General features: G+C 52.3%; 1 protein-coding gene across 1 annotated transcript in view; it reads left to right on the top strand.

Annotated features, from left to right (window-relative positions):
• The window catches only part of MROH7 (maestro heat like repeat family member 7), a 30451-nt gene extending 14863 nt beyond the window's left edge, over positions 1 to 15588 (top strand). Inside the window, exons 13-22 of the mRNA XM_040978608.1 lie at positions 785 to 984; positions 5185 to 5322; positions 5581 to 5695; positions 7187 to 7327; positions 7963 to 8142; positions 8650 to 8805; positions 9391 to 9513; positions 12602 to 12704; positions 14725 to 14787; positions 15344 to 15588. Coding sequence (XP_040834542.1) covers positions 785 to 984; positions 5185 to 5322; positions 5581 to 5695; positions 7187 to 7327; positions 7963 to 8142; positions 8650 to 8805; positions 9391 to 9513; positions 12602 to 12704; positions 14725 to 14787; positions 15344 to 15588 — 1464 coding nt within the window. The remainder of the gene's footprint in view (positions 1 to 784; positions 985 to 5184; positions 5323 to 5580; positions 5696 to 7186; positions 7328 to 7962; positions 8143 to 8649; positions 8806 to 9390; positions 9514 to 12601; positions 12705 to 14724; positions 14788 to 15343) is intronic.
• The last annotated feature ends 5300 nt before the right edge of the window (positions 15589 to 20888 follow it).

Raw genomic sequence — 20888 nt, 5'->3', positions numbered from 1 at the left:
CAAGGCTCAGTCTTTACACCTGGAAGTAGAATAGTGTGGACCCCACCACTGATGGTGTCCCACAAGCACACTGAACATGCAAGTAGCCTGGACTCGCTTTTATTGTGTGTCCTGATAGATGGTTTGGGCAAGGTGGCGCCTAGAGCTCTATATACAATACCTGGGGACTTTTGAGCACACCTAGATGCTTTGCTCTGGATTCAGTCCTTTGCTTAGGGCTACGGAAGTGTGTAAGGGCACTGAGTCTATGAAGCTGGTCTTAGCTCTGTCAACACCTCCCGCTGTGAGCACAGGTTTCCCTCTGCAAACCGAGCGGGTGATGAGCCCTGCCTGGCCGGTCCCACTGGCTGAGATAGCACACACCTGTGGGAAGGCTTCTGCCCCTGTAAGCCACAGCTCCGCTGTCAGATTTCATTCTTATTCAGCCCCCAACAAGTCACTTGTCTCCAAGGGGACCCACCAGAGTTCAAGTTTCAGCTCTGTCCCCAAGGGTCTGGGTGACCCTGGGCAGTCAGCTCCCCTCTGTGCCTAGCTTGTCACAGGTAAAATGAGATCAAGCCTTTAACCTCTCTGCAGGCGAGGAGGGGCCCTCTATGCAGACTCCTCCAGGGATTCTAAGCTCAAGGCCATGGGATGAAGCTGCTCAAGAACAAGACGTACCCAGAGAGCCACAGCCTGGGCCGTGGGCTGGACATCCAGGCTGACCGCAAGCCCAACCCCGGAGAAGTAGCGGGGTGTGGGTGGGGGTCCTTAGTCACTCCAGCAGCCTCCCCTCTTCCCCCAGGCGGCCAGCGGCCTGTGTGAGCTCCTGTCAGTCAACAGCTGCATGGGCCGGGTGAGGCGGATCTACCCGCAGCTGCTCCTGGCCCTGCTCATTCAGGTGCATTACCACATTGGCCTCAACCTGCCGAGCCGCGTGGCTCCCCGCAAGGACGCCAAGTGCGCCAAGAACGAAGCCCAGCCTCCGGTCTTCGTCCCTGTGCGGTAGGTTCTGGTCCTTCTCTTCACCCCCCTGCCCCCCAACCCTGCCCTCTGCTGGCTCTGGCAAGGACAGGGGACACCAGCAAGGGGTTCCCTACCTCATATGTGCTTAAGGCAACCAATCACTAGATACTAGCTTTGGGGCCAGAAGAGAAAACAGAAGCACACAGTAGCACAACATGTAAGAGCTGAGCTGTTTGTGGACACCTTGTGGATGCCAGGACAGAACAGGCCTCCCCCACCATAGAAGTTTTCATCCTCACTCCCCAAAGATAGTATTTTTAAAATATATATTTTATTTATTTGAAAGGCAGGCTGATGGAGAGAGTGGGAGAGGAAGGGAGAAAAAGAGAGAGGTTTTCCGTTCACTGGTTCACTCCCCAAATACCCAGAAAAGCCAGGGCTGAAATCAGGAGCCAGGAATGCCAACCAGGTCCCCTATGTGGGTGGAAGGGCCCGAGCCCTTGGATCATCATCATCTTGCCTTTCCAGGCACAGGAACCGGGAGCTAAATCATACAAGGAATTAGCCGGGATTCAAAATGACATCTGATATGGTGGGTGCCCCGAGCAGCCCCTTAACTCACTGCACTACAAAGCCTGCCCATGGTGCTGTTTATAGCAGGTGCAGGTCCAGGGCCACCATTTTCTCCTTCATGATTAGGTGAAATAGGCAATATATACCCCTGGGTGGAAACTCAGGAGCCATTCTCCAGCCTTGTAGTAGTCTTTCTCAACTCTGATGAATCACTTTACAAAGCAAAGGGGTTGGTTTGGGTTTACTGTTCTGGTCCAAGGACAAGGGTCTGTGTTTTGCGATGGCCTTCCTGCTGGCAGAGACCCAAGATGGCACAGGCGTCACCTGGCAGGTAAAGCAGTGCATGTATGTGTCTCCCCTGGTCTCTCTTACAAAACCAGCAGAATCTGGTCACGGGATCTCACCCTGATAACTGTATCTAATCTTGGTCACCTCAGAACATGGAGTAAATGCCCATCCTTCTAATACCCCACAATGGTGGCCAAGTTTCAACACAGGAATCGGCAGAGACACTCTCCCTTCATACCTAATCTACCGACCCCCTCCTCCTCATCATCCCTCCTGTCCCACACTTTAACCCACACCATGGGTTTCCCCAAGCTGTGCTGCTTCCATGCTTTTCCAGAAGAAGCCTGTGTGAAGATTAGCCAATGAACTGCTGATAGTCTCTATTTTTACACCAGAGGCAGCATCCCTTGCATTGTTGTGTCTATCACACAGGGTGTCTTTCAGCTAGTTACATGCTGAACCTCCTTGCTTTTCTGTAGCAGGTGCACAGCAGTCCTACCTACAGTGTGCCACAATATATACTATCAGGCTCCCTCTAGTATTTGTAACAGTGCAGCAGTGAGTAAGTCTGCTTGCTGCACACAGGCACACAGGCTGCTATGGGTGGAGGAGAAAGGCAGAATGGGCACAGCAAAAAGGCTGCTGTGCTAAATGTGAAGGTGGCATGCAAGCGCCTGCTAGAGAGGTTCCTCTGCATTGAGTGACTAAGATGAAGCAATTCCTAAAGTTCCTAGCACGCCAATGGCCACCTTCACCTCCAGGGGCTCGGGGTGTCTGTTTCCCTACAGTGGCCAGCACAGTGGATTGAGAGTTGAAAACAGCAGAATTTTGCTGTAGTTATTGTTTGCTGATTTCTCTTCTGAGTGAGGTGGGGGCTTAGATGACGTTGGTGTTCCATTTCTGTGAACCATGGATTCTTGCCAGTTGCCCAGTTTCATATAGGACAGCTGGGGGTGTCTTTTATCACTGTGTAAGAGTTCATTACATATGAAGGAAATGACTCAGTTGTTTTTACTTGTCCATCACTTAACCCGTACTTATTGTGTGGTCCTCAGCCCTTCAAAAGTTCAGATGCTTTTACACAGCTAAATTTCTCAGTCTTTTCCTTTCCGATTCCTGGTGTGTGTAAGGCTCACACAGCAGTGTCTAGGATGGCTGAGGACAAGCAAACTGGGCCTGACTTCGGAAAGTCTTGGATTCAAATCCATCACTTGGTCCTTTGCACTTGTGTAAGTTGAGTTCACCCCTTGGCAGCTGGTTTCCTTGCCTCTAAAATGAGTGATTCCTTCCCCCATAGGTGCATCATGAGAACCAGATAGTTCAGCATCCCAGTGCAATGCTATGTGTTGGTCATGTGTTCTGGTTCCAAGTCCCCTCATGCCTGTAGGTGCTGGCTAGAAAGCCCTTGACCAATAAAGTGGGGCAGGAGGTGGGTGTTGTGGGAGAGCAAACACAAAGACAGGGTGGGTCAGGCAAGTGGCGGGCACATCGTGGACAGGATGGAATGAGGCAGGCCATGGTATCCAGCACAAAGGGCTTTGCTTAGCCAGAAGCACAGCAGGAGCCAGGAGAGAACCGGCGTGTCCATCTCAGCTCTGTGTCCTGTAAACATGTGTGAGGTAGAAAAATCTGAGGTGGGCAAGTAATGGACTGAGGTGACCAGAGAAGCCACAGACAGTGCTACGGTGTAGTGGACTAAGTGGTGCTCCTCAAAGATCCGTCTACCTGGAACTGTGGTCTTATTTGGAGAAAAGGTCTTTGCAGGTGTTTATTAAGGATCCTGGGTAAGAGCATGCTAGATGAACCAGCCAGGCATGCATCCAATAGCAGGTGTGCACATCGGTTGAGAAGAGATGCAGACATGACGGGGCAGGATGTGAAGATGCATTGGGAGGATGAGGAAGCGAGGAGCTGGGGAGGGTGTTGGTGCACACGGGGATAGGCTATGGCAGTGAAGGTGATGTTAGTTCTGTACACACCAGCCCTGAGACCCATGATGCCCCTGATTAAACACAACCTGGATCCCCGAGCCCTGTCCATAAGAACAACGCATGTTCAAGGTGTACCCTGCCCTGGACCCCTGAGAAAACCTCCCATGAGGGTGAAACCTGCAGTGTAGGAGTCTGGGAGCTAACATCCCACCACTACAGGCTTCCTCCCCGAAGCATCAGCTCTTCAGAGCAGCCCCTGATCTGCATGTGTGCTGTCCCCGGCTACAAGTCCGAGGGCCTCAGGACTGCCCAGGCTCTGCCACCTGGAACCTCTGAGCAAACCATTCCCTATGAGCTCTGGGCTATCCCCACACTGCTGACTGACCCTGCACCATCAAGTCACAAGAAGAGCGTGTACAGGTGCCTCATGTGCCTGTGCTGAGGGAGCCGACACTGGCTGTGGAAGAGAGCCACCTTTCTGCTCCAGGCAGAAACCAACCTGACGCCTCAGCCGAGCCACTCAGTCAAGTTGGCGCTGGAGGTAGATGGAGGATGGGGAGGCCCCCTGGGCCTGCCACCCTCTTCCTGCCTTTGTGTGTAACTGAGAGGCGTTGCTGCTGTAGGGACTGTCCCTAACAGCACACACATCCAAGAATCAGCACAGATGCTGCAAGCTTGCCCAAGCCCTGGCCCATAGGCCACACAGGATCCCAGCCATTCAAAAAACAAAAGCAGGAACATGAGGAGCAGTTCCTGAGGACTGACCATTTTCCAAATTTGCTCTTTTATCTGGAATCATGAGACTCCTCCTGTCCACTGGATGCATTTGCATTTCCATGCAGGTGCATTGTCAATGCTTGAAGCCAAATGTTGAGGCTTCTGGAAAACTATGCTGAAATGTAAGCTTACTTTCACATATTGCCATCTTTAGCTGAATATAGGTTTACAAAGCTCTCTCTGGTATATACTTGTCTCACATGTGTGAACACTAAGTGCCTCACCAGGCATGCAGTAGGAGGTCAATAACGGCAGTGCCCTTGGGCAGTGCTTCTTGAGCTCATGTGGGAGTCAGGGAAGCACTGAGCCCCAGTCAGTCTGCAGGGTGCAGAACTCCCAAGGGACTTCTGAGGGGTGTCTGGTTTAAGAGTCACACCTCCTGCATCCTGACCTTGGGACTGTCCAAGGATCTGAGCTTCCACGCGTCCAAAGCAGCGGAGAGAACCGCTCGGCCCACCCAGCTGTGGAGGGAAGGGAGGCAGGACGTGGGAGGGGAGGGTAAGTAGCTCTGCTTCTGTTTCCTCTCTGGTCTTCAAAGCCAAGTGCCAGGTGTAAAAGGCCTCCCTGGGGGGACACACTTGACTACCCTGTCTCATGAGCCTGGCAGTGGTCACTGTGAGAGGAGCTGGGCCTGGGGCACCTGAAGGGCCTCTCACTCTTGTCCCCACAGCTGGGTGGTGAAAGTGGTGAAAACGCTGCTACTGAAGATGGGCTGCTCTTATGAGGCCACCTTTCTGGAGGACCAAGGTGGCTGGGAGCTGATGGGGCAGGCGGAGAATCACCACCGTGGAGTGTCGCTACTGGCAAGGTGAGTCCAGGGCCCTCAGAGAGGTGGCTCACATGCCATGGTCCTTAGGTGCTATGATTGGAGTCCCCAGGTCAAGCTGCCAGGAAGCAGCAGAGCTGGGAAATGACCCTCTGGAGCGCTTCCCCGGCCATGCAAACCCTTGCCTAAGGTTTCCAATGTCACAGCTAGATGCCCATTCAGCAGCCTTCCCACTGCCTCCCCCGAAACTCCTGCCAGGGCTGCAGAGCCTGAGTGACCACTCCCCCTGTGCCACCCCAGGGCCATGGTGCACTATTCCTGCCAGGAGCTGTGCCGCATCCTCTACCTGCTCATCCCACTTCTGGAGCGCGGTGATGAGAAGCACAAGATCACAGCCACAGCCTTCTTCGTGGAGGTACCCACCAGGCTCCAGGCTCAGGGTGGGGCTTCTGCTCAGGGCTTCCACCCATGTCACTGGCTGCTCCCCTGTGCAGGTGGCACAGAGCCTTTCCTGGAACCTTGTCTGTGCACATGGAGACCCATGAGTCCTTTCCTTCCTTCCTCTCTCCATGCACCCTTCCATCCTATTCTGTTTTTTTTTTTTTTTTGTCTTGTCTTGTCTTGTTTTGTTTTTGCCCCAGGTTACCCCTGGCACCTCAGGCAAGCACCACTTTTGTCAGGTGCCTCTGTGTGCTAGGCACCAGAGCTACAAGCTTGACTTCGATGCCACCCTGCCTGGAGGAATCCTTAGTGTGGCAGGGGACACTGAGGCCACCCCATGGATGGCGTGGGTGCCGGGCAGAGGCGAGCAGAGGGAAATTGGCAGGGATAGCCCCATGGAGGGGAGTTTCACCGAGGGGTGATATCGTTGCTGGTTACTGAGTGCTGCCCTAGCTCTGAGCACTGGCCTGAACTCCCTGAGCCCTGACTCCTTTCCTTCTCACTCTCACACTGCCGCTCAGATGCCCTGCTCTGGGTTACAGGAGGAAGCTGAGGTGCACACTCGGGATCTGAACTGTGACACCTGAGCTCTGAACTCTCCATCTGCTTCTTCTTTCTCTCCCTCTGCTTTCCTCCTCCTCTTTTTAGCCATTTATTGACTTGAAAGACAAAGTTACAGAGAGAGGGGGGAGAGATCTTCCACATGCAGGTTCACGCCTCAAATGGCTGCAACAACTGGGGTTGAGCCAGGCCAAAGTCAGGAGCCTGGGATGAAGCCATTTAAGTGTCCCATGTATTAGTAGAGGCCCAAGCCATCTGGTGTTGTGTGCTCTAGGTGCTTCAGCAGGGAGCTGGATCAGAAGTGGAGCAGCTGGTACTCTAACCAACTCTCCATCTAATATGAGATGTTGGCTTTGGCATCCCAGGTGGCCACTTAACTTGCTGCACCACAGCACTGGCCCTTCAGTCTCCTAGTGTTTTAAGAAATTGTGGTCAAATAGGCCCAATATAAAGCTTGCCATTGTAACCACTCTACAGTATGCAGCTCAGTGTCATACAGCCATCATCTCCCTCCATCTCAACATGTTCACCTTCCCCAACTATGACTCAGTGCCCCCGAACATTCCCTCCCCATTCCCCTCTTCCTCTACCTGTCACTTGCATTCTATTTCCTGTCTCTATGACCTTGCCTGTCCTTGACCCCTCACAGACGTGGAATCAGACACCAATTGTCCTTTTCTGTGTCTGGCTGTGTCACTTCACATACTTCTGAGATTTCTCACACTGTAGCATGTATTGGAACTGCTATATTCAGGCTGAGCAGTGTTCCAGTGTACAGACACGCCATATGGCCGTTCACCTGCTGATGGACATTGAAGCACTCTCCTTCATCACCATACTAGCCTGCTTTTTTGTGAACTCATGGTTGTCACATGCAGGTGGTTCTTACTGTCTCCTCCCTTAGCTCCTACAGCTGGACCAAGTAAGGCGGATCCCAGAGGAGTACTCCCTAGGGCGGATGACTGAGGGCCTGGGCCACCGCGACCCCATCATGAAGGTGCTGTGCATCCGAGGCCTGACAATCCTGGCCCGCAGGACTGAGAAGGTGAGGAGGCAGCATGGAGAAAGGCCAGCCCGGACTGGAGGGAGGAAATGAAGGATGGAGAATGTTGGTCACCCCCATCTCTGAGCCTGGTGCCTGAAATTAGAGCCCATTTCTGTCCCAACTTCAGTTGTTCCGTGTGTAAGATAGGTATGGTTCAATAACCCCTAAATATTTTCTTCTTTGTTAAAGCATTGGTATTTCAGATTTTTCTTAGCAACCCAAAAGGTGTTGAGGATAGGAAGAACATAGGGTGGTAGTAGTTACTCCCACTTTACAAATTAAGAAACGGAAGTGCAGATGGTGCATCATTGGTACCCAGGCACTGTCTGCAGCTCATGAGGTGGTAGGATGCAGGGACAGGAAGTGGGGAGCTAACAAGGTAAGGCATGATCTGCCTAGTGTCAGGGAGGGAACAAGACAACAAAGGATCTCAGTGACTAAGGCCAGGGGGAGTCTGGGAGGCCCTCTGGCTTTGGGAGCTTGCGAGAGGGCATTCAGGTAGGGGGATAGCATAGGCAAGGCCTGGGGGTGGGGTGGGGTGGGAATTAGGCCATTAAATTCATCTGTGTGGATGTGAGGCTGCCACCTGCCAGCCCAGGTAGGCAATACATCTCTCAAATGCTCCTGGCCCACAGATGGCCAAGGTGCAGGCCCTCCTGCCCTCCATGGTGAAGGGGCTGAAGAGCATGGATGGGCTACTGGTGGTGGAGGCAGTCCACAACCTCAAAGTCATCTTCAAGGGGCAGGACCGGAAGCAGACTGACAGCTCTGTCTATGTGGAGATGCTACAGGTCCTACTGCCCCACTTCAGTGACGTAAGGAGTCCCATGGGGGAGGGGACAGCAGGGATTGACACAGTGGCATGTGGCTGGGACATTGGGGGCAGGAACAGATGCCACACCTACCAGGTGCTGGACAGGCTGGGTCAGCTCAGGGGAGGGTCTGACAGGTCCATGTCCTTTGTAATCAAGTTTGCATAGAGAAGCTTCCTTGTTTAGCTGCTTCTCATAGAGGGAGTTCTTGTTGGAAATTGAGGCTCCCCAGAGAAGATGGTCTCATGGTGATGGGTTTCCACAAGGGAGCACACATATTTTCACTGGTCTCAGCAGGAGGAGGCATTTTTCTGCTGGTACTAGGGTGCTTGGCTGGGTAGAGAGACCAAAGCTCCAGACCGAACTTTGGGGTGAGGGGAACCAGGGTCCCAATCAGCCCTACTGGTGGTCTCGGCTGTTCTTCACCTGTGGGTCTCTGGAGTCTGGAGGGCCCTGCAGAATAAGGGTGTCCGGAAGGAGGGGCAGCCCTGAGCCCACCCTCTGCCCCAGGCGAGAGAGGACGTGCGCTCTTCCTGCATCAACCTGTATGGCAAGGTGGTCCAGAAGCTGCGCTCGCCACGTGTGCATGCTGTGGAGCAGCAGCTGATCAGTACCTTGGTGCCTCTGCTGCTCATCATGCAGGAGGGCAATGCCAAGGTGGCCCAGGTGAGTGAGGGGTGGAATGGCTGGGGATGAGGCTCCACTCTGCCACCTTGTAGAGAGCAAAACAGCAGGGCAGTGACTTCTGTTGGGTCATGTGTTTCCTGAGGGCCACAGGGCAGGAGTCCTCCTCCAAAGGCTGATCTTGTTTACTTTAGAAGTGGAATTGGGTTTACCCAACTCAGTTTTCTTTCCTTCAAAAGTTATTTATTTGAAAGGCAGATTGACACACACAAAAGAAGGGATGCGGGAGGGAGAGAGAGATAAATTGTTTTTATTTGCTGGTTCACTCCCCAAATGGCCACAAGGCCAGGTCAAAATCAGGAGCCAAAACTCCATCTAGCTCTCCTACAGGGTCATCCTCCACTGCTTTCCCAGGTACGTTCACAGGGAGCTGGGTTCTAAGTGGAGCAGCCGGAACTTGAACTGGCACTCATATGGGATGTCGAGGGAGGTGTGATCTTGGGCAGTGGGTTAATGTTCTAGGCACAGCCCTTTGCTGTGGTAACTCCCACCATTCTTTTCCTGGGACATCTTCCTGACACCTGGAACTGCAGGGCTCTGGTGTTCTCTTCTTACTGCCGCCCCTAGAAATGCGTGAAGACCCTGTTCCGCTGCTCGTGCCTCATGGCGTGGGATCTGCCAAAAAGAGCTTACAGCCGGAAGCCCTGGGACCACCAGCAACAGGCTGTGGCCAAAATCTGCAAGTACCTTGTGAGTGGCCCCCTGGGGAGGCCTTGGCCATGTGAAGGGTCGCTGTTGTCCTCTCTGCCTACTCTTTACATCTGTTGTGCCTGCTTCCTTGGCTCCCACATTGCAGTTCGGGCTTTAACGCAACTGTCTCCACCCTGACTCCTCTCCCAGAGCCAGGCCTTGCTCTGGAGGCTCAGGTGACTTGCCCCTGATGGCCCACTGTCTTCCCCAGGCAGCACTGTCTCCCAAACTCAGGGCCCTCCTTTCCCCCTTATTTATTTATTTATTTATTACAAAGTTTTATTATAAATGAGAGGAAAAGCAACTGGCTGACCAGCTAGCTGGCCGGCCGAGACCAACACCTCTTACCAGAATGCAGCCTCCATTTTTAATTTTTTTTAAAAGATTTTTATTTTATTTGAAAGGCAGAATTACAGAGAAAAAGAAGGGGGAAAGGAGAGGGAGAGAGAGGTCTTAGAGATGCTAATTTGCTCTCCAACAAATGTCCACAGTGGTGGGGGCTGGGCCAGACTAAAGTTAGGATCCAGGAGCTGCATCCAGTTCTCTCACATGGGAGCAGGGCCCAAGGACTTGGGCCATCCTCCACTGCTTTCGTAGGCCACATGCAGGGAGCTGCTTTAGAAGTGGAACAGATGAGACACGAACCGGCATCCATATGGGATGCTGGCACTGCAAGCAGCAGCTTAACTTATTGTGCTGCAATACCAACCCTGATTTCTTTAAAAATATTGACTTCTTATAATTTTAGTTGAAAGGCAAAGATAGATAGATAGGAGAGAGAGAGAGAGAGAGAGAGAGAGAGAGAGAGAGAGAGAGAGAGAGAGAGAGAGAGAGAGGAGAACATTCTCTACTTCAGTCCTTAAATGCTTGCATCAACCTGATCTCGGCCAGGCCAAAGCCAGGAGTCTGGAAATCAGTCTGGGTCACATGTGTGACAGGGACCCATTACTTGAGTACCTGCCAGCATGCAGAAAGCTGTAATCAGGACCAGAGCTGAGAGTCAACCCAGGTGCTCCTCCAAGGAATGCAGGTGTCCCTTGTCATGTTGTGACTGCTTATGTCAAACACGTGCCTGATAGTTCTACTCTTCTCTACTCCCAAAGCAGAAATCCAGAATCACCCCAGATTCCTTCTTCTCTGTGTGTCATTCATCTTCACGATCCTAAACCACCCTGACCCCAATCTTCAGAATGGGCAATCAGTCTGACTTCTGGCCAGGGATATCTCTCAGTGGGCCCTGCCTCCAACATCCAGCCTGCCAGGGGATTTCACAGACTCTTCAAGAATCTAATTTACTTCTTTGAAAGGTAGAGAGACAAAAATAGAAGAAATGGGTAGGGGGAGAGATATCTCATCTTTTTTTAAGAGATTTATTTTTATTGGAAAGGCAGATCAGATTTACAGAAAAAGGAGAGACAGGAAGAAGAATCTTCCATCTGCTGGTTCATCCCAGTGGCTGTGATGGCCGGAGTTGAGCCTATCTGAAGCTAAGAGCCAGGAGCTTCTTCTGGGTCTCCCACGTGGGTTCAGGGTCCCAAGGCATTTAGTCATCCTCCACTGCTTTCCTAGGCCACAAGCAGGGAGCTGGAAAGGAAATGGAGCAGCTGGACATGAACTGGCATCCATATGGGATCCTGCCATCCCACCGGGCCCAGCTTTCATCTTCTAGAAAGTACAATAGCTGGGGCTGAGAGGAGGAACTCAAGCTGTGTCTCCCTCATGGCTACCAGTGTCACCTACAACCTCCCAGGGAACACATTAGCAGGAAGCTGGAATCAGCACTGAAACTCAGGCACTGATATGGGATGCACGTGTCCCGAGCAGGGTATCTTAGCCTGCCTGTAATTTATCATCACTTTACAGAAGAAAAGAATATCAGAGGGCATGCCAGGCTTGGGTGGCTAATTCACATACATGCAGTGGTCTGTGCTCTGCCACACAGATAGGGAACATGGGTGACGTGGATGGCAGTGGGAGGGAGCATGCAGCCTGCACCAGCCAGGCCCACCAGCTCCACCAGAATAATTAGAACCTGCATTCTTATGACTTAATTAGAAATGAGTGTAGCTTGTTTAAAATGCCGTGCTGGTCACTGCTCCGCAGGTGATGTGGCCCATGGCTGCCACTGTGACTGCTGTGTTAGACCCCTCCAGGTTCTCAGTTCTTTCTTTGCTCTCCAGGCTATGGTGGCTTTGCTCATCTGGAGGTCAACGTCCAGCCTTAGTTTTCAGAAGGAGTCAGTAAACTGTTCGTTCACTTGTTCAGTCATCGGACACTTTCTTTGTGCCTGCTCCAAGCAAGACAGGAGCTGCCTGGGGTTAGCTGAGTGAGGCAGTCCCCTCTCTCACAGAAGCTTCCTATGCAGTGGAAGAGATGGTGTCATAGTCACAGCACATGTTCCAGGCATCATGACCAGGGACATGCCTGCTGTGGGCAGTGCAATGGGTTCTGTTCAGGGTGGTGGATTACGACCGTGATGACCTTGCAGCCCAGGCCTGGGAGTTGAGAATTTGACATGCAGGGGTTGGTTCAGGTTGGATTTCTCTTCATCTTCATCCACGGCCTCCGATCTGAGCTAGACACCTGCTTCCAAACTACCCTTACTGCTTGTTACTGCTTGTTTTCAACTGGGATGCCCCAAGCCCTGCTTTGCCACTGCCTTGTCAAGAATGAATGCTGCCTATGATTTTCCAAGCCCCTTTCCTGTCTGGTTGTCAAGGTCTTTAAAGATCCCCAACTAGCCAGTTTGTTCCCCATTGCTCAATGGGATCTTTGACCCCAGTCAGCCCTGAACCCTTTACCTGCTGTGTCCCTCACATGTCCCTTCCTTTCCCAGCTCGGGCTGGGTTTCCAGTTGCACACTCTCCCTCCAGCTGCTGCAGGGGCATGGATAAGGAGGCATCTGAGGCAGGAAGGCAATAGCACTGACCATCAACAGCTGCTAAGGCTGAGGGAAGGGCCACAGAGAGGTGTAGAAGGCAGGGCCAGGGCCTGATTCCTGGCCGGGTCACTGTTTCTGGCCTCAGGAAGGGTGGCTGGGTGGTTTAATCCCTGTGGGGCCAAATGATGTGAGGTCTCTTTGCCCCAGGTGAACAGCTACCGAGACAGTGCCTTTACGTTCCTCAGCCAGAGCCTGGAGTATGCCAAGAACCCGCGGGCCTCCCTCCGCAAGTCCTCAGTCATGTTCATAGGTAACCTCACAGATTCAGTGCCGCCAGGACAATTCCTATTCCTCAGTGTGTTTCCTCGCAGGCTGCCAACCCTGCCAGGATCTATGGGACTGTCTCCCCCATGGTGCAGAGCTTGGCAAGGGACAATCATGGTGCCCTGAATAGGTTGGCCATCTCTAAGATCACAGTTTAGGAAGCCAGCCACAGGCTATGCTCAGCTTGAAGCCCTTGTGCAGTTCACAGCCTTGGCAACTGTATAGAACAGTTGCTTGCTCTGGAGGACAGCAGGTGCTTGGCATCTGTTTCATGGACTGTGGTGGCTGGGGTCGAGCAGTGGGGTGGGAATCCCACCCCCCAGCACTTCCTGTCCTCCCAGTTACCCATCTCCCCCTAGAGCCAAGTGCCCTTCACCAGGGCCCTGAGGCCTTGTTACCAAGAGCAGCGACTATTAGTACCTCTCTCCAACTCATCTGCTATTCCATGCCCTTGGTCACCCATCCAGCTGTCCATTGGCTTTGAAGACACTGGCTGATCCATACTCTGTGTGGGGATATCAAAACAAAACCAGTAGGTGATACTGATAGGGCCAGGCAGGAGGGAGGCTGGTGCTAGGACCAGCACTGGGATCCAGCCTCATGATTGGTGCCTGCTCAGAGGCGGCTGTCTCCAGGGAGCAGTGTCTATTTCCTAAGAAGCTGAAATTTTTCTGTTTAAAAATCTATTTTTAAATTTATTTGAAAGGCAGAGTTGAGAGAGAGAGAGAGAGAGAGAGAGAGAGAGAGAGAGAGAGAGTCTTGTATTTGCTGGTTTGCCAAGTGGCCACAATGCCCAGTTGGGCCAGGCCAAAGTCAGGAGCCTGAAGCTTCTTCCAGGTCTCCTGCATCAGTGCAGAGGCCCAAGCAATTAGGCCATCTTTTGTTGCTTTCCAAGGTTGCATTAGCAGTAAGCTGGATCAGAGGTGGAGCAGCCAGGTCTTGACCGGGTGCCCATAAGGGATGCTAGCATTTCAGGCAGAGGCTTATTCCACTGCATCATAATGTTGGTCCTGGGGCTGACTTCCTTAACTTTCTCTTCAAGTTCATAACTCTTCAAAATGTAGTATCATGTACCCTGGTCCATCTCTGTGCCAGGGCTGGGGTTAGGGCTGAGGCAGCAGAGCTGGGCAGAGCCAGGGCTGCCCACAGACAGCTTCTAGCACAGTGCACTGACTTCCACCTTATTTGGGTCTTAGCTCTCTTGTGAGACTTTGAAGAGAATGTGAAACCTCCAGTGGGAAATGTGTCCATGCCAACAATTTCCCATGCTGCTTTTGGGCCCTCAGAGTCTGCCCCTCCCAAGCTCATCCTCAGTGGCTCCAAGGTTAAAATGAGAAACAAAGATTCATAAATCACAAGTAATATACAACACAGGCTAAACAGAGAAAAACTCATAGATGTTCCAGGAACCCAGAGCGACACCTAACCTAGCCCAGGGTAGGGACAGGAAGGACTTTCCCCTGGAGCCACTCAGTACACTGAGCATTTGAGGACAAAAAGGAAATGGCCAGGAGAAGTGAGGGCAGGAACTCTGGGAGATCTATTTAGGCCCTATGGGTACCAATAGCCAGAGCACAGGCTGGAGCAGGCAAGGCTGAGCAGTGTGGCTGAAGGCTCACAGGTGGCAGATTCTGCAAGCAGCCCAGCTGAGGGTCAGCCCCTCCAGGAGTATCACTGGAAGCCTTGCCTGGCAGGTGGAACAGGTGCCCTGGGTCCTCCCAAGCAGTGGCTGCTCTAACTCCCTGGAGAAGTGGGCAGCCGAGGCAGCACCTTCCCATACCATGGCTGAGAGCCCAGCCCCAGGGCCACACCATCAGAGTCAGCTGCTGACCGGATCCTGCCCATGTTCTGATGCCAGCTCTGCCTATAGAACCCCTCTTGGGGACTATGCCTGTTGTATCCTCACTTGTAAGGCTGAAGAAAGTGCCAGTGGGGGGCAGTTTCTCTGGGGAGTTTGGTCTGAGGGGGGCTAGTGGGGATACATTCATCTCTTGGGTTGTGCTCAGGGTCCTTGGTCCCCTGCATGGAGGACATAATGACGGAAGAGCGCCTGAAGGAGGTGAAGTCAGGTGAGTGCATCTGGCTACTGCTGTGGGAGAGGGGATGGGGAAGGGAGGATGGGTAGGGGAAGTGAGGGGAGGAACCAACCAGACCAAGGTCTTTAGCTCAGCTAAGTCACCCAGGGTATTCACACACAGTGAGGACAATGTGAGCTATCCCAGGGTTATAAAAGACAGAACATGTCACCCACGCTATGATCCTTACAGTCTTTACAGTGTCATTAAGGACATGAGGCTCCAAATAAGACCCCCATTAAGTGGAGTGGGGACAGGAAGATGGGGTAATATTTCAGATTCTCCAGGGTATAACTGGAGAAGCTGGTGAGAGCATGCAATAAGTAGGGTGGGAATCCAGGAAGGCTTCCTGGAGATCCAGGCAGGTTTTTGGCTTCAGGCCTTTGAAGGATGTAAACAATTTGAAGGCAGGAGAGGGAGACTAGATGAGAGGATGCTGGGCAGAGGATGCCTAAGCCAAGGCCTAGTGGTGGAAAGGAAGAATGAGGTGGGGGGAGACCCCTGCGGGGGGGTCTGAACAGGTGACCTGTCCTCTTCTCCTGCGAGGCAGCACTGGAAAACCTGAGGCATGACCCGGAAGCGTCGGTGTGCATCTACGCAGCCCAGGCCCAAGAACACATCCTGGCCAGCTGCTGGAGGAACTCCTGGCCACTGCCGCATGGGGATGCATGGGTGTGCGACCCGGCCACCACGCACCGCTGGAGCCCCAGCTGTGAGAACCTGCCCACTTCCCACCAGCGGCGCTCCTGGATCATGCAGGCCCTGGGCTCCTGGAAAATATCCCTGAAACAGTGACCACCCCAGGCCTAGCCTTACCCTCTATAAATGCTGTGGGGCTTACCTCTGCTGCTGGAGCTGGAGCGTGTCCTCTAAGGGGTACCATGGGCTCTGTAGCAGCCGCCCTGTTCCTCCCCAGGCATGTGGCCAATCAGGGAGGAGCAGGGCCTTCCTTAGATGGCTTAGGCAACAGAGATGTCCACCCCAGGGAAACTGCGGCTCAGCGAGGACAAGTGGCTTGGACAGGGCCACAGTGCCAGCATGCCTGATGGTCTAGTTCCCCCTTCCCACCTACGGACACAAACAGGGATGCTAATTTGGGGGGGGGGCCCATAGGGAAAGGGAAGGAAAGGGAGAGAGATGACTTCCCTTCACTGACATCAGCACACCCTAGAACTTGACCTGTGTACAACCATGGCTGATGGCCTTCACTGACTGGGTCCCAGAATTCCTGGCCTGGGCCACCTGCCCTGAGCACCAGGGATGTGGATACGAGCAAGACCAGCCCAGGGACTCTCCACCAGTGGCAACTCAGTCCCTAGTGAGGTTTAATCATATCTGCCTTGACACTATGGGATGCTACCAATGTCAAGAGGGCAGAGACCAGAGGTGCTGCAAGGCACAGCACAGCCCCTGCAGCCAAGAACCAGATGGTCCTAATGGCAAGAGGGCCGAGGCAGACACTTGTGGTTGATTTTGTTGAAGATACCATGAGCAGGATAGGGAGGTATGGGGGCCATGGAGTCCAGAGAAAGGTACACAGACCGGGAGGGGGCCGGGTAGAGATGGCCTATCAGGGAAGAGCCCTTGTTTTCCATCCCCACCCCTTCTCCACAGGTTTAGGAAAGATACCCAGTGATGAGCATGTGTGGAAGGAAGATGGGGTCTAGGGTAAGGGGGTGAGAAGGGCAAGGGCAAGGCCATGGCCGCCTTGGAGGTGGTGCCATCTGGGTGACACAGATCATAGCCAGAAAGTAGCAAGGAGGCATGTAGGCTGCTAACCTGGAGAGACTGGGAGAGATGTCTGTTTCTTTTTCTTTTCTTTTTCTTTTCTTTTCTTTTCTTTTCTTTTCTTTTCTTTTCTTTTCTTTTCTTTTCTTTCTTTCTTTCTTTCATTCATTTTTTTCGTGCTCTCTCCTTCCTTCCTTCTTTATTTCTATTTATCTGAAAGGCAGAGTGACAAAATGAGGTCGTCTATTCATTCTTTATGGTGCTCTGGGGTGGAGGCAGCTTGGGAACCCGTCCTTGGGGAGTGGATGCTGGGGGATCCCATGCAGCAGTCAGAAGCAGCAAGGTGGGATACAGTTGTCACCGTGGACAGGATGTAAGGCCTGGTGCAGGATGAGGAGTCTAGGGGACGTGTCTCCACAAAGGGCTTCTTCATATTTGGCAAGTGCATTCAAACAGAATACTGATGAGGGTACGAGGCAGCATGGAGGAGGGCTCTGGGGTATAAAGCAAGCCTGTGAAAAAGCGGTGTGCCCCAACAGTGGCGAGAAAGGGCTGGGGATGATGAGTGGACAAGGGCAAGGACAGGCCCAGCCACACACTGCCACGTAATGACTTGGACTCTGTCAGGGACTAGTGATGGTGGTAGAGGGGTAACAAGGTCTGGGGAGGCTTGGGGGAAGAGCAGCTCCAGGCTGACAGGAGGGAGGAGGGAAAAGGCAGTGTCAAGGATGGCATGTGGGTTTCTGGATGGGTGACTGAGCTATGGCGCTCCCACATGGAGGCATAGACTCTGGACCAGGAGCAGGCTTGGTGAGAGCAGAGGGCAGTGTAAGAGTCTGGCGTGGACACAGTGAGAGGAAGGGACTTGTGTGGCATACTAGGTGGCGTCTGCGAGGTGGCTGACTGTTGCTGTCGACTGCTTGCTGCGTCCCGGAAGGTTCTGATGTTGCAGTCCTAATGCTGAGTATGATGGTATTAGCCAGCGGGGTCCCTTAGCCAGGTGATCAGGGGTTAATGAGTGGTATCTTGGCCCTTAAGAGACTCCAGAGAGGCGTATGTCATGTGAGGACACAGGGAAAAGGCAGGAAATGAGCCCTCAGCAGACACCCAATTTGCCAATGCTGGATTTTGCATATCTCTCCAGAACTGTAAGGAATAAATGCTGTTTATAAACCATAAAGTCTAAGGTTTTCTGTGACAGTATACTGAATAGACTTAAGACAGCTGCAGGGGTAGAGGCTGGTGGAGAGGACTAGGATAGAGACAGATTGGGAATTTGCCTGTGCGTGTGTGCAGTGGCGTGGGCTGTGGAAGATATCTCTGTGGGATAGGGTGGTGGGGACGGTGACTGTGAGCATTGTGGTATAATGGGCAAAGCCACCACCTAGACATTAGCATCCCATAGGAGTGCTGGTTCATGTCCTAGCTGCTCTACTTCTGATCCAGCGCTCTGTTAGGATGCCTGGGAGAGCAATGGAAGATGGCCCAAGTGTTTGGGCCCCTCCACCCATGTGGGAGAGCTAGATAAAACTCCTGGCTCTTAGCTTCAACCTGGCCAACTCTGGTCGTTGCACCCATGGTTTTAGGGAGTGAACCAGCAGACAGAAGATCTCTTCTCTTCTGCCTCTGTAACTGACTTCCAAATTTTAAAAATCTTGCCCTGAGAAACGCCTCATGTAAGTCCCTGCCAAGCATGAGGACCCCATGACATTGATCCCATAACCATCCTACAATAAATAGTTGGTCACGGCCATTGGGATTCTGTACCTGATGGAGTAAAAAAACAGAGTGGTTCATTCCCACAATCCTTCCTGTTGTCAACGAGACCCACGGTGTCTCACCATAGCCTGGTTAATCATGGGAATTCTTGCCTGCTTTCTATAGACAAGGACACAACTTAACACGGGGAAAGGCAGGGTGGGCCTTGCTCAGGGTGACACAAGGGAACCAACAGAAGTGCAGGGTGCAAAGATCTCCCATGTCCCACACCCAAGACCTTCCATCCAGAGACACTGCCATTTTCTGTGAACAGAGCCCAGGCCTAGGGTGTTCCTGTCAACTGACAGCTGCTCTATTCCAGGTGGGGGTGGCCTGGGAGCACAGCTGAAGCTGACTGCCTCACACACTGGCCAGGGCCCTCTCAGCAGCCTCCATTCAGAAAGTTCTAACAGTACTGGACAAGCTCCTTCCCTTTTATGAGTCTCCCTTTTGGTTATCTGTAAAATGGGCTTCTACCTCCTTTTCCTATGTAGGGATTGAATAAGAAAATGCAAGCAGGGCCTGGCACAATAGCCTAGTGACTAAAGTCCTCACCTTGCACACTTCAGGACCCCAGATGGGCACCAGTTCTAATCCCGGCAGCCCTGCTTCCCATCCAGCTCCCTGCTTGTGGCCTGGGAGAGTCGTCGAGGATGGTCCAAAGCCTTGGGACCCTGCACCTGCGTGGGAAACCTGGAAGAAGTTCCTGGCTCCTGTTGCAGCTGCTTGGGGGAGTGAACTATCAGATGGAATATGTTTCTATCTCTCCTTCTCTCTGTCTATCTGCCTTTTCAACAAAAAGTTAATAAAAACATAAGGGCCCGGCGCGGTGGTGCAGTGGTTAAGGTCCTCACCTTGCACACCCGGGATCCCATATGGGTACCGGTTCTAATCCCGGCAGCCCCGCTTCCCTTCCAGCTCCCTGCCTGTGGCCTGGGAAAGCAGTCGAGGACGGCCCAAAGCTTTGGGACCCTGCACCCGCGTGGGAGACCCAGAAGAGGCTCCTGGCTTCAGATCGGCACAGCATCGGCTGTTGCGCTCACTTGGGGAGTGAATCATCGGACGGAAGATCTTCCTCTCTGTCTTTCCTCTCTGTATATCCACCTTTCTAATAAAAATAAATCTTTAAAAAAAAAAAAACACAAGCGATAGATTCAGTAGGATTTGTACACAGGAAGTGGAAGGTGACATGGAGAGAATGAGGAAGGAAGGGCTAGGCAATAGGGTTGGAGGACTAAGTGCATAAAACGAGGCTTGGATTTGGAAATGGAGTATTTGGACCAAGTGTCCTATGGACAGAGGAACATCAGAAGTGGGAAGACACAGCCCTGGCCTCAGCAAACCCACAGGGCTTGCATCCCCTCATTCCAGCATCCCTCACACTCCCACAGCAAATAATGACCCAGACTACCAGATCTGCTTCGCCCTTGGTCTCTTGCCAGCAGCCTCCTTGTCAAAATTTCACCCAAACTTCACTGGGCAGCCCAGACTTTTTGAAGGTGAACTAGCTCATGTCCCCCACTCCCTTCTTCCCTCCTCTCAGTCTTGTCAATCACTCCCTACCCTCTTGCAAGATAAAGGCCAGTGTGACACTTAGGCCCCCTGGCCCTGCTCACCCTGCCCACCTCCTAGCTCTTCATGCTCACAATATTCAGCGTGCTGAGTGCTGGTGCCCTCCATGCCTCTTGGCACATGGGCTATAGCTTCTCCCAATATTTGACTTCCTCACCCAGTGCCCAGCCTATCAGCAGAGACCTCCTCTCTGCTCTTAGCTCAGTATTACTTTGTAGTTAAAAAAAATGTAGAAAACAGGGCCCGGCACGGTGGCCTAGTGGCTAAAGTCCTCGCCTTGCATACTTCAGGACCCCATATGGGCACCAGTTCTAATCCCGGCAGCTCCACTTCCCATTCAGCTCCCTGCTTGTGGCCTGGGAAAGCAGTTGAGGACAGCCCAAAGCCTTAGACCCTGCACCTGCGTGGGAAACCTGGAGGAAGTTCCTGGCTCCTGGCTTTGGATCGGCTCAGCTCTGGCCTTTGTGCTCACTTGAGGAGTGTATCATCACACAGAAGATCTTCCTCTCTGTTTCTCCTCCTCTCTGTATATATGACTTTGTAATAAAAACAAATCTTTTAAAAATGTAGAAAACAAAAGATAAATTCATTTTGGAGCAACAAAAGTATCATATTTGGTTGAAGAGTATTCAAAAAGCTTATGAAAATGCATATTATGGAAAAACTATTGATTTTTTTTTAAAAAAAACCTCCATTTTAGAAAAGATTTATTTTATTGGAAAGGCAAATTTACAGAGAGATGGTGAAACAGAGCAATGTTCCATCTGCTGATTCACTCTCCAAATTGTTGCAATTGTCAGAGCTGAGCCAATCTGAAGCTAGGAACTTCTTCTGGGTCTCCCTCATAGGTGCAGTTTCAAGGCTTTAGGCCGTCCTCTACTGCTTTGCCAGGCCACAAGCAGGGACCTGGAAGGGGAGTGGAGCAGTCAGGATATGAACTGGTGCCCATATGATCCCGGTGCTTGCAAGGTGAAGGATTAGCCAATTGAGCGTTCATGCTGGCCCCAACCTTTTTCTTTCTTTTTGTCTTTTTTATT

Source organism: Ochotona curzoniae, unplaced genomic scaffold (genome assembly GCF_017591425.1).
Source record: "Ochotona curzoniae isolate NIBS_2020 unplaced genomic scaffold, NIBS_Ocur_1.0 contig_291, whole genome shotgun sequence".
In the NCBI taxonomy this organism is placed as follows: domain Eukaryota; kingdom Metazoa; phylum Chordata; class Mammalia; order Lagomorpha; family Ochotonidae; genus Ochotona; species Ochotona curzoniae.
The sequence above is the reverse complement of the archived record's forward strand: the minus strand, read 5'-3'. Positions and strand labels throughout refer to the sequence as shown.